The sequence below is a fragment of the Pygocentrus nattereri genome, chromosome 22 (genome assembly GCF_015220715.1).
Source record: "Pygocentrus nattereri isolate fPygNat1 chromosome 22, fPygNat1.pri, whole genome shotgun sequence".
In the NCBI taxonomy this organism is placed as follows: domain Eukaryota; kingdom Metazoa; phylum Chordata; class Actinopteri; order Characiformes; family Serrasalmidae; genus Pygocentrus; species Pygocentrus nattereri.
This window is the reverse complement of record NC_051232.1, coordinates 29,585,439-29,600,438: the sequence shown is the minus strand read 5'-3', so window position 1 is coordinate 29,600,438 and position 15,000 is coordinate 29,585,439. Positions and strand designations below refer to the sequence as shown.

The 15,000-nt window shown below is 40.6% G+C and overlaps 2 protein-coding genes across 3 annotated transcripts in view; both read left to right on the top strand.

The window, feature by feature from the left end:
• The window catches only part of LOC108412991 (stonin-1), a 16,174-nt gene extending 2,795 nt beyond the window's left edge, over positions 1-13,379 (top strand). Inside the window, exons 2-4 of the mRNA XM_017685271.2 lie at positions 4,447-6,386; positions 11,510-11,712; positions 12,924-13,379. Of these exons, the coding sequence (XP_017540760.2) occupies positions 4,532-6,386; positions 11,510-11,712; positions 12,924-12,989 (2,124 nt within the window). The 5' untranslated portion in view covers positions 4,447-4,531 and the 3' untranslated portion in view covers positions 12,990-13,379. The remainder of the gene's footprint in view (positions 1-4,446; positions 6,387-11,509; positions 11,713-12,923) is intronic.
• A 140-nt stretch (positions 13,380-13,519) lies between these two features.
• The window catches only part of gtf2a1l (general transcription factor IIA, 1-like), a 9,414-nt gene continuing 7,933 nt past the window's right edge, over positions 13,520-15,000 (top strand). The window contains exons 1-2 of one of the 2 annotated variants that reach the window (XM_017685259.1): positions 13,520-13,696; positions 14,493-14,594. In XM_017685259.1, coding sequence (XP_017540748.1) covers positions 13,673-13,696; positions 14,493-14,594 — 126 coding nt within the window. In that variant the 5' untranslated portion in view covers positions 13,520-13,672. Of the gene's footprint in view, positions 13,697-14,080; positions 14,159-14,492; positions 14,595-15,000 lie in introns of those variants that run through there. The other variant, XM_017685261.2, reaches the window with a different exon arrangement.

Below are 15,000 nucleotides of genomic sequence, written 5' to 3'. Positions count from 1 at the left end.
CCAGCTGAGTGTTTTCTCTTGATGATAGACAGGGATGGTGGGAGGGTAAGCTGAAACATATCATTGGTTAATATCGTCCCAGCAGCTGGTACATGATGATGTAATCAAAAAACAAAAGAGGTTTGTTTTGTCTATTAAACCCTAACCGGTTTTGCATGAACACAAAGAGCAAGATAATAATGAGGGATGGAATTGGAAAGTGAAACGTACTTGCAGTCCTTTGGGCTGAGAGAATGAGAAGCAGCGCTATTGCTGTTAATGGAAAGACTTCTTCAGTAGTTTTATAACGATTCAGGTTTTCCAAAACGTTTTGTACTGTTTATTGCGCAATTATTCTAATCACTGTTATTTATTTAGTTTTTACTGTTGTGCTGGTCTTGCCTGGGCTTGTGATGCTTCTTAACGAGTGTAACTGTTTTAAAATCCTAAAGAAAAGGCCTCTGTTCGCAGCGAGGAGATGGACAGTTTATGGAAAAACGATAAGGAGCTGTCTTGCTTACATAACCTTGTGTGATTCAGTGTGCATTTCCATACCCTTGTATTACTCAACATGCATTTAGTGCAAAAGGGCTCCTGATCACAGGACACTGACCAGTGTCATGTGAGTTTCAGACATTTTTTCAGTGTGACTGGGCAAAAAAAGCTAATGTAATTACAGCTGACTAAGCAAACGTGCCGAGTCAGGCGCTGGGCAGAATACTTTGAAAAAGTAGTGATTGTTGAATACTGAATGCAATGTCCTTAAGGTATTCAATAACATTATTCTATTACAATACATTAAAAAAAATATACAAAATACACCCACATTATTGTTAAATTCTCTTAATTCACACTGAACCTCGACATTCCTGGTTGGCAGTTTGAATGTTCTAGTTATCGATATCATTGATCTTGCTATATATTATTGTCCATATTATTGGCATAATTCTGTCTTAGAAAGTGTTTTAAATGGGGTACCTTTTTATCGTCTTCAAAAGGATGCAGTCCAAACTTTATTAATTTTATTTGGTCAGTGTTGTAAATAAAGCATATAAATGTGATTTTAATAAAAGAGAGAATAATCCTTCATCCTTCAAGATATAGCAGTAAGAAATTTTAAAAGTATGCTTATGTACAGCCACATGCAACAGTTTGCATACTCCCGGTAAAATTACGTTTGGTTGATTTTCTAAGTGAAAATCACAATCACTACAGGGAATAAATTTAAATTATTACATTTCTCTGCCATTCCTAGAGCACAATTTGGATTTATTTATTGAGTTGACCAGGAACAGATAATTCTAAAATGTGCTGTAACTTTTGCACAGGCTGCATTTTATGTTTCATTTTATTCCGTATGTTGAATTCAGCAAATAATCAGTAAATGTGTACTGAAATGTGCAGATGCGTGTTCCCTGTAGAGGAAGTGTTAACTTATTTTTCGCTTTAGCAACAAAAGACATAAAGACATATAACACTGTATTTAAGTGGGCTTACTGAGGGCTTTAGCAAATTTAGATTGTCCTACTTTTGGTAAACTCACCACACTAGAAAATAAATGAAGAAATATTGTATCTATAAACAAACTGCCATATTCCAATAACAAAATCTTGTAAATTTTAATAATACAGGGACAGCTAAGTGACTTGACTAGTGACATATGTCACACCATGCCATGATACGCTTATCACATGTGAACATTTGAGGACATTCATTTGGATCTTCCCTCAAAATATCTCCGTGAGGCTGAAATAAATGACAGGCTCATCACACTGATTCATCAGTCTACTCAGGCTTTAGCAGGAACTTCAGTGGCTGTTCCTCCATCTAACAAGCTGTTAGCTTGTTAGGCTGTGATGATTTTAAACAAGCACTGTTTGTTATCTTTAAAAAAGCATTTTAAAATTATTCTAACAAAAAAACTCAAATGTAACCATATTCTAAATACTGCCTTTTTAAATTGTAACTTGGACTGAATACAGATACTTAATTTCTGTTAGTGGTGCCTCCAAACTAAATTAATAAATGGCTAGAATGAATCAATATACTGACACTTGATGCCCAAATGAATGAAGCACATCAAGCGCAAGGTCTTTCGGTAAGTGACAGTGTGCTCCTTGCAGTTGCCTAAAAAGGGCGACAAACCATATGTCTGAACTAATAAGTGGAAAAGAAGGAAACAAATGAAGCAATATATAGTATCGACATATAACCTGAATATTGTATGAATGTGTGAACTCTTTAGAATGGCAATTAGTGAATGTTTAACGTATGAATTTGCAGGAGGATTCTGGGCTGGTATTTCCTGTGTCCAGGGTGAGTGTCCCAGAGGAATGCAAAGAATGCCTCTCATAGCCTACAACAATTCTGTAACCTCTCATTTCTCTGCCCACTTATTGAGTGCTACTGGGACTGGATCTGTGCCACTGTGGCCTGCTGATGTTGCCTGTGTCTGCTGCTTGTGTAGTTTGCGTAGTTTCTCTAATGAAAAATGAAGGATTCAGCACCTTTTTAATGTTTTTTCTCTTCAGGCTAATGCATTTCTGACCTATTGAATCCAGCATGCTGCCCCTTTCCCCGAGGTAATAAACTCTCAAAACTCTTAGTCCCATGAGAACATGCTGGTCAGTAAAGGCCACTTCTGGACATCCTTGTTTTGTCAGCACCATCCACGTTATTCTTAAACCTCTATTTTTTGGAAAAGCATTTGCAATGTCAGTTGCAATTTAGACCCCTTCTCTGAGGGGATGAATCTGATGATTGCAAGCGTGCTGAAAGAGCATTGAACAAGAGCTCAGTAAAACTTGGTGAGGGATGTGTCTTCTGGAGATGTAAGGGAATTATCTACAATGGTCACTATATCTTCATCAGTATAATGTTGATTATGCATTTGAGCCCTATAGGTTGAGTTGACCTGTTTCTAGAGCCTGCGTGTACGACTTTCATACAAGATAATATTATCTTGAAAACGCCCCCAAAATCTGACCCAATGCCTCTTTTTTTATTGCACTTTATTCAGTATTGACAATCATACATTTAAATCTCACACATCAGGCCAACAAACATAAGATTTTAAGAAAGACTCTCTACGTAGGTCCACAGGGGGGTCCAGAGTTTCCAGAATTTATCCGTTTGGTGACGTAGATTGTAGGTCAGTTTTTCCAGAGGAAGCAGAGTTGTAGCTTGGGAACGCCACTGCTCAACAGATGGTGGAATTAGGATACATTTTTTGCCAGAAATGAAAACCCACTGCCTCTTTCTAAATGATTTTTAAAGGACGTCTGAATGATTATTTCAGGCTTTACCATATTTTAGCTTGCTCATTTCTCTCCTGACTCAGTAATGCTACTTCAATTTTGACAAAAAACATCTTACATCTTGTTCATGCACAGCCTTTAATGCAACTCAAGGAAGTGTCAAGTTTGATACGACTTCAAATAACAAGCCTTTCATCATGGAGAACCCTTCAACTTATAGGGCAGAATGAAGCAATACACAATAAATACAGTGTTTAAAGAGAGAGGCAAACCAACTCGAAACTGTAGGCTATCATGCAGTCTGGATGGCAGGCTTTCTAGCTAGTGTAACAGCTAATATGGTTGAAATTGTCAGCTAACCTATCATAAGTTTCAGTTACAGATCACATTCCTTTAAAATTACTTCATGCTGAATATTTAATCAATATAGTATATTAGCAGACCTTCTTGGACTAAAGAGGTATAGCATATAGATTTTTGAGCATTCTGGACCCATAGTAATACTACACAATGACCTGATGATTCAGAATGTTATTTTTAAATTTCCGAGTCATATGAGGAAGTAAAAACATACAATAAAATACAGATTCAGCTACAGTGTGACAAATTTCCTCCTGTCCTTTTTCAGCTATTACAATGCCTTAGTCAAAGTGGAGATTTGTAGCCCAGATGTTTCCACTTGGATATATTTAGAGAAAACTGCAGCCAGTAAAGAAGGCAAAAGCTGGTGCCGTGCCGTTGAATAATTAACACTGCAGTGATGTGAGAAATTGGCTAATGGAGACTGGCTGCATGACTATATCCAGCTGCTCGCTTGGCGGAAGGTCTCATCCAGACCCATCTGTGATTTTGTAATACCTTTAGACAATGAACCCCATCCATCCTTCACATCCTCTTTTGAGTGGAATGCATAAATGCAGTGTAAGCAGTCAGCTGCAACCATGGATTTAGTTTTGAGTGCCATGTTTTATTTTAGCATTTGGTATTATGTTGGAAAATCTCTGCTGTAGTACTGCTTTGTCATTAGGAAAATTTTCATGCCACATTTCTCTAGAAGGAACTGCACTGCAAGAAGCAACAATGTATTCAAACGAACACATTTCAGAGAACTGTGTTCCTCTCTCTTTTCTTTTCTTTTACAACTTGATCTTTGACTGCTTCTACAAAGTTAAACATTTTTATGGGTGTTTCTGCTCTTATTTTTTTATAGATGACTCCTAAGGTGGTCTCAGTTGAGGCAGACAAGAACAAAATTCTGAAAAGGCTGATTAAGATCACACAAGTTGTCCATTACAATGTGCTCCACAAACCATCCAACTAACTGGGTGACATTTGAAGAAGAAGGTACACCCCTGTCGTCACCTCAGAAAAACCTTCAGTCTTCGTCATCAAGCTCAGGGTCAATTCCTCGCCCAAATGGCTTGAAACTGGTGCTGCCTCCATTGGGGAATCCGTCAAGAAGCTTATCCAGCCCTCTGGAATCTCCCCAAATGCACTTTAGCCTTAATGGGAGCTCACGTGTGCCCAGCAACACTCCAATGTGTACTCCTATTAGGGAGACTCCAACTGGTCCATCACCCTTTTACTGCAGCTCTCAAGGACAACCTGACTTCTTTAGCAGTTTCTCCAGCACATCAACAAGCATCTCTTCTCCTGAGAGAAGCACAGCTAATTGGACTGAGGCTTCCAGTTCCTTCCCGGCCTTCCAAGAAGATCCGGGGCACTTTAACCCTTTTTGGAGAGACAGTGAGGGGAAGAGAGACTCTGGAAGCTCCTCTTCAGACTCCGAGCCCAGCTCAACCTTGCCTCGCTTCTTTATCCGAAGCAAGGATGGTTATGAACCACCCCAGGATCATCTTCAAAACTCTTACTCCTACATATGTCATAAGCTAGAGCGGCTAAGGGCAAAAGAGGACCAAGAGGAAGGAAATGGAGAGAGGACAGATTCCGATGTAAGGATACTGAAGGAAACAGAGATGGGAAGAGGTATTTCTTCCTTTGTTCCACAGGGACTGTTTCTTAGCCACAGGAGGCATGGTTGGAACTTAATGTTGAGGATTCCAGAAAAAAAGAACCGTATGTCATCCCGTCAGTGGGGTCCCATTTATTTGCAATTGCTCTCAGGAGCTGTGCTCCAAATGTATTACGAGAAGGGTTTGGAGAAGCCGTTCAAAGAGTTCCAGCTTCATTCCAACTGTTCTCTCTCAGGACCCAAACTGGAGAGCTATGGTGAGCAACGCAAGATTGCAACACTGAAGATTGAACATTTGTCGTATGTGGAACGAAAACGCTATCACCCCAAGCCTGAAGTGACCCATGAAGCAGAAGTCGAGCAGCTGCTGAAGTTTGGCACGACAGAGTATGGTGACATGGAGGACTTGCTTGTGTCCCTTGAGGAGGAGCTGATGAGACTACCAGGTCCCCATAAGCAACAAAAACATTACGAAGAGCAGGAGCTGTCCCTGCAGATTGCGGACCACATCTGGATGCAACTAGATAAGAATGGAGCCACATTGGAACATTCGGCCATCACACGGATTCACTGTTTGGCCTTCTTGAATGGTGCAGGGGAATGTTTTCTTGCACTGAATGATCTTGCACTGCTGAGAAGAGACTCTGGATATGGCTCCGAGGAGGATGATGAGGTGTGGATGGAGATCACCGACTACCATTTCCATAAGTGTGTGCGAGAGGGAGAATTTGAAAACACTAGACTGATCAAATTCTCACCTCCTGATGCCTGTAAGGTGGAATTAATGCGCTACAAGACTGTATCCCTCAGTTGTGGCCACCTGCCATTCTCACTGAGGGCTATGGTCACCGTGCAGGGTGCCTATGTTGAGCTCCAAGCTTTCCTCAATATGCAGTCATCCTTCCCTTTCCCTGGTGCAACTTCAGAGACACAACCAATCTGTGAAAATGTGCTTATCCAGGTCCCATTGCCAGGTGACTGGCTCAAAATGCCTCGTAGCATGTCGCTACCATGGCAGAAATCTCTAAAGGCCCGCATGAACAGGAACGCCTGCTTAGGCTCAGTAAATGTCACAGACTCTCATCCTGTCATGCAGGTAACTGTTGGTACAGTCAAGTATGAGAATGTGTATGGCGCCATTGTTTGGAGGATTGAGAAGCTTCCTGCTAAGAACATAGGTAAGGGAACATTCAGTTTTTCTCTCAACGTTGTGAGGGATGCTAGCTTTCAGCATGTAGAATAAATCACACAAATCAAATGCAGATGGATTGTTCCACTAACTGCGATCCAGCATGTATCTGTTGCAATTCATACTCCTGCTGTTTTCAACTGGCATAAGACGTCCAGCATTAAGTGAAAGATGATATTCAACATGTATAAAATGTTACACAAAAATCCCAATCGTTTCAGACAGTTGTGCTGTCTAAAATATATGATTATGTACTAGGAAAAAGTGAAGGCTAATGACCTGTTTAAGTGTTTGTAAAAAACTTCATCAGCAGCTCTTAATTTGAGTTGCCTGACAGATTTACCTGAGACTTATGCTGGTCTTACACCTAACGACTTTTCAAGTGAATTTCACTGTCGCAGACAAATATCCATGTCAGAATAAAATCACGTGAGTCTTTTTAGAGTCACGTCAGGCTCACATCATCTCGATTGTTTAGTGTGAGGTGGTCAAGATGGTGGTCTTAAGTCAGTCTTTTTCTCGTCTTGACACTGCGACAAAATCAACCGTGTTTAATATTATCGTACGTTTTATGTCTTGGCTTATGTAAATAGTGACTTGTGGGCGAGCACAGGTGTGCGACGTGAGAGAGAGAGGCAGACCAAGAGAGACTGAGAGAGACACAGAGAGAGACACAGAGAGAGAGGCAGACCGAGAGAGACAGAGAGAGAGAGACAGAGAGAGAGACAGAGAGAGAGACAGAGAGAGAGACAGACCAAGAAAGGCAGAGAGAGAGACGGAGAGAGACAGACCAAGAGAGGCAGAGAGAGAGAGAGACAGACCAAGAGAGGCAGAGAGAGAGGCAGAGAGAGAGGCAGAGAGAGAGGCAGAGAGAGAGAGAGACAGACCAAGAAAGGCAGAGAGAGAGACAGAGAGAGGCAGAAAGACAGAGAGAGACAGACCAAGAAAGGCAGAGAGAGAGACAGACCAAGAAAGGCAGAGAGACAGACAGACCAAGAAAGGCAGAGAGAGAGACGGAGAGAGACAGACCAAGAGAGGCAGAGAGAGAGACAGACCAAGAAAGGCAGAGAGACAGACAGACCAAGAAAGGCAGAGAGAGAGACGGAGAGAGACAGACCAAGAGAGGCAGAGAGAGAGAGACAGACCGAGAGAGACAGACCGAGAGAGACAGACCGAGAGAGGCAGAGAGAGAGGCAGAGAGAGAGGCAGAGAGAGAGAGAGACAGACCAAGAAAGGCAGAGAGAGAGACAGAGAGAGGCAGAAAGACAGAGAGAGACAGACCAAGAATGGCAGAGAGAGAGACAGACCAAGAATGGCAGAGAGAGAGACAGACCAAGAATGGCAGAGAGAGAGAGACAGAGAGAGACAGACCAAGAATGGCAGAGAGAGAGAGACAGACCAAGAGAGACAGACCAAGAGAGGCAGAGAGAGAGGCTGACCAAGAGAGGCAGAGAGAGAGGCAGAGAGAGAGGCAGAGAGAGGCAGAGAGAATACGTGTGCATGAATCCCTGAAATCCCCTTTAATACCTTGAGCCTGTAACACTGATGTAAGGAAATGTGCAGAGGACTTTAACAATGACATTAATGAGAAATCATCACTGTTTTTTTTCTGTACATTTTTCAGGTTAATTAAAAGATTCCGGGTGATCTGCCAGAGCATACGGTTCTACAGTGAACTGCTCTGAGCCCCAGATCTTTACACACCCAGTCAACATATCTTCCCATCTGTACCCCTAGAGTGGAAGGAAAAGCGTTTATCTGTTTGTACATTTCCACCAGGTGCATGATGGGGAATAATCTCGAAAATCTAGTTGCAGTCTTGTAAATAGTGACACTGCAAGACTCCTAGTTTTTGCAAAATCATATTCTGTGACTAAAAAACATGACACTGTCTTTAGATGTGAGAGGGTATCAGAGTTTAGTCTGATATAGGACTGCTAACCTTAAAGGACGAGACAAATAAAAGCTTTTATTTCCAACCTTGCATGTGTGACACTGCCTGTTAGTTTTGCCATGCACAGCCCTTAATGCACCTCAAGGGGGTGTCAAGTTTGATACGACTTCAAATAACAAGCCTTTCATTATAGAGAAACCTTCAACTTGAAGGGCAGAAGAAAGTGCTGTACACAATAAATGCAGTGTTGAAAGAGAGAAAATGTTGGCTAGCAAGTGGTCTGCATGACAGGTATTGTAGCTAGTGCCATGGCCAATTTGGTAGAAACTGTCAGCCAACCTAGCCTAAGTTTCAGTGAATTACAGATCACATTCCTTTGAAATTACTTCAGCTGGATTAGCTATTATGCCAGCTAGCTTGCATAACTGCTGTACAAACACCAAACTGACCAACCATTTCATGCTGTTTTGCCTTTAAACACAGCTTTTTAAAGGAGGTGTTATATAAAGGAGTGTTATATTAGATACTGCAGTCTGTCATGGTTGGTGGGTCTTTTGAATCCATACCTCATAGCAGGAAACCTTATATCATTACTTGTATCATATTTCACTCTTACACTTCCACAGATTTGAGTATTAATAATCTATAAAATCTCCATGCCAGTGAAATCATGCTGTCACTGTAAGCTAAAGAGTGTGTTTGCTCTGAAAGCAGGAGCAGACGGATTGCAGTGAAAGTAAAAGTCTGCAACTCACAAGGGTGCCTGCAGTATCTGTAGCAGTTTAGCCAGATAAACTAGCAGTTTGGTTCAATACCTTATAACTGTTGTGTGATTTATTAGCTTACTGGGCTACAGTGTGTCCACCTATGTTGGCCTGCCATGTGATGCAGACCACTGAGTTACATCATATGAGAACATATTTCTGCCTGTTAGCCAGGGTTGAGAGTTGGAAGTGTTGTAGCACTGAAATAAAAGACATAATTCTTCTAGAAGGTATAACACATAAATGTTGAATTTGAATTAAATGAATATTTTAATGTTAATGTTGTGCAGAGAATCTACTTTAAAAGAGATAAACCCCACACTAACCCACCGCAGCAGGATTTTGAGTGTGGTTGCTGTTACATTTAAAAACAGGAATTTTAAAAACCTAAAGGTAAGGCTTAGAGAGAGTTAACAGGTGAGTTTTGATTTAATCCCAATAAAAATTCATTCTAAAAGGGGATGGGATATAGGTTAAACATAGCAAAGGCAGTAAGCACAGCACAATGTACCTCCGAAGATGTTTTTAGGCTGACCGGGTCATTATCAGTGTAAGGTGCCTTTATTGACCCAATAACAAAAAGATTTCTGATTGGGTAAACCTTTATGAATATATCAGCATACTAATATTTACTTTAAGAAGTATCTTACTCATTTTGTACCCATTTTTTTGATTGGATGCAATCAGAACTGCTACGTGCACAGTAAAAAAAAATCTACCAAAATATTAGGGACTGTATGCGAAATGCGAATAAAAACAAAAAGCAGGGATTAGTAAACTCTGTTTGATCTGAATTAACATGAAAACAGAAACGCAACATTTGGTGTTTTATCATGTACCCTTACAAACTTTCATTGTGTTTCCTTTTTTTGGTAAATATATGCTCATCCCCAAAAATGGTATCTGCACCACTTTCCAAAAAGTTGAGTTGCATCACCTCTCCTTTTAACAATACTGATGAACTTTTGGGGACAGCAGCTGATCCAGTTTTGAAAGCGGTTCTTCAATGACATGATCAGCTGCACAACCGCATAGACCTTCATTGTTGTATTTTGCACTTTATTATGCACCTCAACAGGAGGCAGGTCTGGACACCAGGCAGGTCAGACCACATTACATATTTCCACCATGCATCAGTCTATTTCTGATGAGCTCGAGCCCATAGAATTCGGGAAGTTTCTGGATATTGTTGACTTATGACTTCCATGGTGCGTAGCACAGTCTTAACTTGCATTTGTGAATGCAGTGAACAGAGTTTACTGACAGTGATTTGTCAAAGCATTCCTAAACCAATGCAGTGCTGTCCATAACAGAAGCATGCTGGTTTTTTAAGCAGTGCAGAGAGGCCCTTCATTCAGTTGTGGTTTTCAGATTTTTTTCCAGAGTCCCCTTTTGACGAGGGAGAAATACCCAAGATTCGTGCAATTACTCATTAATCATAAATTAATCAAATTAACCATTGCCCCACCTGTTTTTCCAGCTTTGTACTATAATACTTATACTAACAATGTTTGCTATCCGGTGTCGACCAGAGGAGGATGGGTTCCCCTTCTGAGTCTTGGTTCCTCTCAAGGTTTCTTCCTCTTGCCTCTTGGAGTTTTTCCTTGCCACTGTCGCCACTGGCGACGCTCATGGGGGCTTGGACCCAGATTTTCTTTCTGTGATGCTGATTGTTCTGTAAAGCTGCTTTGTGGCAACACCTGTTTTAAAAAGCACTATATAAATAAACTTTGCTTGCTTGCTATTTGCTGATGCATTTTTTGCCAGTGGCGAGCCGAGCCTCGACCCATTCTTGCTTATAATGGACTAGGCCTAGTCCGGATACTCCTTTTACACTCAAGCATGACTGCATCACCTCTTTTAAACCTCTTGTTTTCTTAACATTTAATAATATACCTAATCTTAACAGTTTATTATACAATGAAAAGCAAGTTTCTGCCAATCTGATCCCAGAGTCTTAAGAAATCAGTAAAACATTTTACATTTTGTTTTCAAATCAGATTATTTTAATTGAATAAAATCTTGTGAATTTGTATTTTTCATTCTTTGTCATTCATCAAAGGTTTACTTTTAGTGTCCTAGGGCACTAAATCATGACTTTATACACCTTGCCTTCTCCGCCTTGTCATCTTTATGTTTTGGCAAAATAAACAAATTATTACTAGAAATAATCAAAATATGTGAGGTGAATTATTGCAAAACAAGCTAAGTGCATTGTTTCAACGTTTAACATCTTGGCTGTTAGATTTTGCTCCCCACGACCCAGAAAGATAAGCGGTTTAGAAGATGTATGTGTGTGTGTGTGTGTGTGTGTGTGTTAGATTTTGTTTGTTAAAGAGAGCACAGCTAGTGTGGTTTTGTCTATTTTTGGTCAGATGTGAGTTATCCACTGGAAAGCATCTTCAAACTGTGTTTTTACACACATTCTTATTTGGTCTTTTTTTTTACTCACAGCAGTGGATCATCCGCACTCCTTCTCCTGTAAATTGGAGCTTGCATCAGATCAGGAGATTCCCACTGACTGGTTCCCATTCATCACCATGGAATTTGAAGTTGCAGACACAGTTGCTTCGCAGACACGTGTGAAATCTTTGGGAACAGAAAGCGACTTTCAGCCTCAAAAACATGTCAGCAGTAGAGCTTACTACCATTGCCAGGTAAGGTCAGGGTCAATGGCTGGACCATCAGTCCAAAACACAGAAACTCACGCATCACAATTATTACCATTCGTATAAATTTTATCACTGAAGAATGCCCAATTTATATTTCACCTTTTTAAGTCCACTTGAGTGTTCAGTAACTTTTAAGTGGTCATCCATGACTCCCTGTTTCAAAGGGGTGTAAGTATGAGGTGACACAGGCCAAAGTTCCTTGATAATTAATTAGCATGAGCAAGATCAGGCAGTAAACAGTGTTCACTGTTAAGACAATAATCAAAAGGCTTAAACTGACCAGACCTGTAATAAACCTGCCTGGAAGAGAACACAGTTGTGTTTTTCACCCATGTAGAGTAACAAGGATGATTAGAGAGGCAGAAGGACGGAGATTTGCAGAAACTGATTTTGGGTCAACAAGTCTCCAAAACTATGATTAGATGCCTCCTCCATTCTAAAAGGTGTGTCAGAAGGAAGCCTTTTCTTGCCTATAGCCACAAACACGAGCGCCTGGAGGTTCTATTGTTGAGATGAGACAAAAATGGAAATTTTTGGCACCAAACGTTCAAGGTGGGTTTGGAATAAAAAGAAGGATGGTTACACAGTAAAGAACCTCATCCCTTCTGTTAAGCATGCTGGACGATCCTTTGTGTTTTTGGCACTGTGTTTCCTCCAAAGGCTCTTGTTATCATCTATGCATCGTATACTCCATGATGTACCAGGAGATTTCTCAAGCATCTCAAATTCTATGCTCTGTATTCTTCTATCACGTTCTTCTATCATAAAAATACACAAAGGTCAGCCATAACATTAAAATTACCTTATTTTTACACTCATAGTCTGTTTTATCAGCTCCATTTCCCATATATGGGTACTTTGTCGTTCTACAATTAGACTGACCACTGAAAAGGGGTCTAACAGAGTATCAGAGAAACAGATGGACTACAGTCTGTAACTGTAGAACTACAAAAGTGCACCTATACAGTAAGTGGAGCTGATAAAATGGACAATGAGCGTAGAAACAAGGAGGTGCTTTTAAAGAAGGCTCAGTCTGTTAATTAACCACATTTTTATCCCCCTGTCGTTATCAAGAGTGCCAGTAATTGTGGAGTTGACTGTAACTGTTAAACTTGTTCATGTAGACGCTAATGCATTCATTAATATGATCTCTCTCTCTCCCTCCCTCTCTCTCTCTCTCTCTCTCTCTCTCTCAGGTGGAAATTGAAAAGAAGCTGATTGAAGCAGAATCACAGAAACCGTCAAGCTGTGCAACACAGTGATCCAACTTCATAACCCCTTAAACAAACGCATGAAGTGTTCATACGTTGGTCTTTTGTTTCATGTTCACATTTACATGCATGACTCCTCCATATAAAAGCATGAAATCGTGTAAGTGTTTGATAACCACAAAGGTAACACAAGCAATAAAACGTACTGCAATGTTTCAAAGCAATGCCTGTCCAAATCCTATCCAGCAGTCGACAGTATTGTTGCACTTTAGCCTATATCTCAGCTGTTAATGGATGAAACATGAAACACATGTAATAAAGTGTTTGCTGCATTATAGATAAATACTTACATGAACGTGTAATATTATTTAATATGGTTTATTAAATCGCATTTTGTTTCTGCCTTGTGAGCAATAAACTGACTTATGCTGTAACAGAAAACGTGGGTTTGTGGAGCCTGTTGTGGGTCTCAGTTCATTCCTGATATAGTCCATGGAGACTTTTGTAATCTGGACGTTTGGGGTAGCAAGGAGACATTTGGGGCTGTTATTAGACTTACTAAAGAGTACAGCGGTGTACAACAGTTCATCCATCACAACCTTGGCTGATTGGAAAGACACTTATCAGCTGCGTGCCGTGTTATACACCGCGGCTGTGGAAACACTGGGAGTCCGGGACGAACGCCTTCTTGATAAATGACAGCTCGTTGGCCAAGTTAACCTACATCGAAAACAATGCTATCAAACGCAAACACTTTAGTGAGTATATCAGACGGGCGTTCTGACCAGCTCCTTGACGTATCTCGTGATAAAACCTCACGCTTGTTCTTGTTCGTAATTATTCGTCTCAGCCAACGTTAAACGGTTTTAACCCACTATTCAGTATAAACTAACCTAACCTATACGGGGTAACGAGGAGCTAACCCTAGCTACCTTTCTGGTCTTACGAAACTACCTAACGTTATATTGAAACTTAACCTACCTGTGAGACTCGAGTCTGTGAAAAACACTGTAACTGTATGAAGATGTAAGGTCAGCAGATTCACTTTAAAAAAACTTTTGCTGAGGCCACAGGAGAGGTCTAACGTAACGTTAGCTTAGCTAGGTTAGCTATCTTACCTAACGCTACCTAACCTAGGTAACCTAGGTAACCTACGCTAGCTGGCTAACGTAGCTAAGCTAGGTTAGCTACCCGTAAACCGTTCTACTCGTTACCTCAGCGTAAGGAAATCTTGCTGTTAATTGTCTTCATCCTCCACTCTTCCATTCCTGCATTTCCTCAGGCTTTACCACACGTTTCCATCTTTTCCTAAGCTTAAACTCGACATTCCCATCATTTCCCTAACCTGCATTTTCTTCAGCGTAACCTTAAACTCTACCTTTCCAACGTTTTCCTCGGTATAAACGCCACTTTTATAACTGCTATCGTTTTCACAGGAATAAACTCTTAGTTTACATTCATAGAACATGTAATGGTTCTACATGGAACCATCCCTTTTACTAAAGGACCCCCGAAGAACAATTTTTCAAGAGTGTACCTTTTCATTCCCCTCAGCCTAAACTCTACCTCTCCATCATCGACGACGTGATGGAGAGTATTCGGGAACTATTCCTCGAAGAAGGGGTGGAAGAACGAGTGCTAGAGGACTTGAGGCAGGTAAGAGTCCCTGTCCTGCTGGAGAAGGGAAATAAACTAACCCCCCAGATGCTGTCAAACCTCATCTACCTAATGTAAAATGTTGGTAAATGACGTTTAAACACCAGCCTTTTCAGTTAAAGTACAATTCCACCAATTTTTCAAAAATTCTATAATCTATCAGGAGTAAAACACAATCAATCTGAGTGGTTTGATGTGAAATAGTGCACTGTAGAGCAACTTGCTCATTCAGATGTCTTTTCAGTGGTGGTGATCGGAGCCAGGGGTCTCAAATGTTTACTGCACAAAAATAGGCATTTTGTTTATCTGTCTTCTGAGTTTTTATGTATAATGTTGGTAAATCTGACTGTGGTAAAAGCTTCTTTTGACAAAGCTCTGAATTTCTCTCTCTGCCATGAGCGGATTT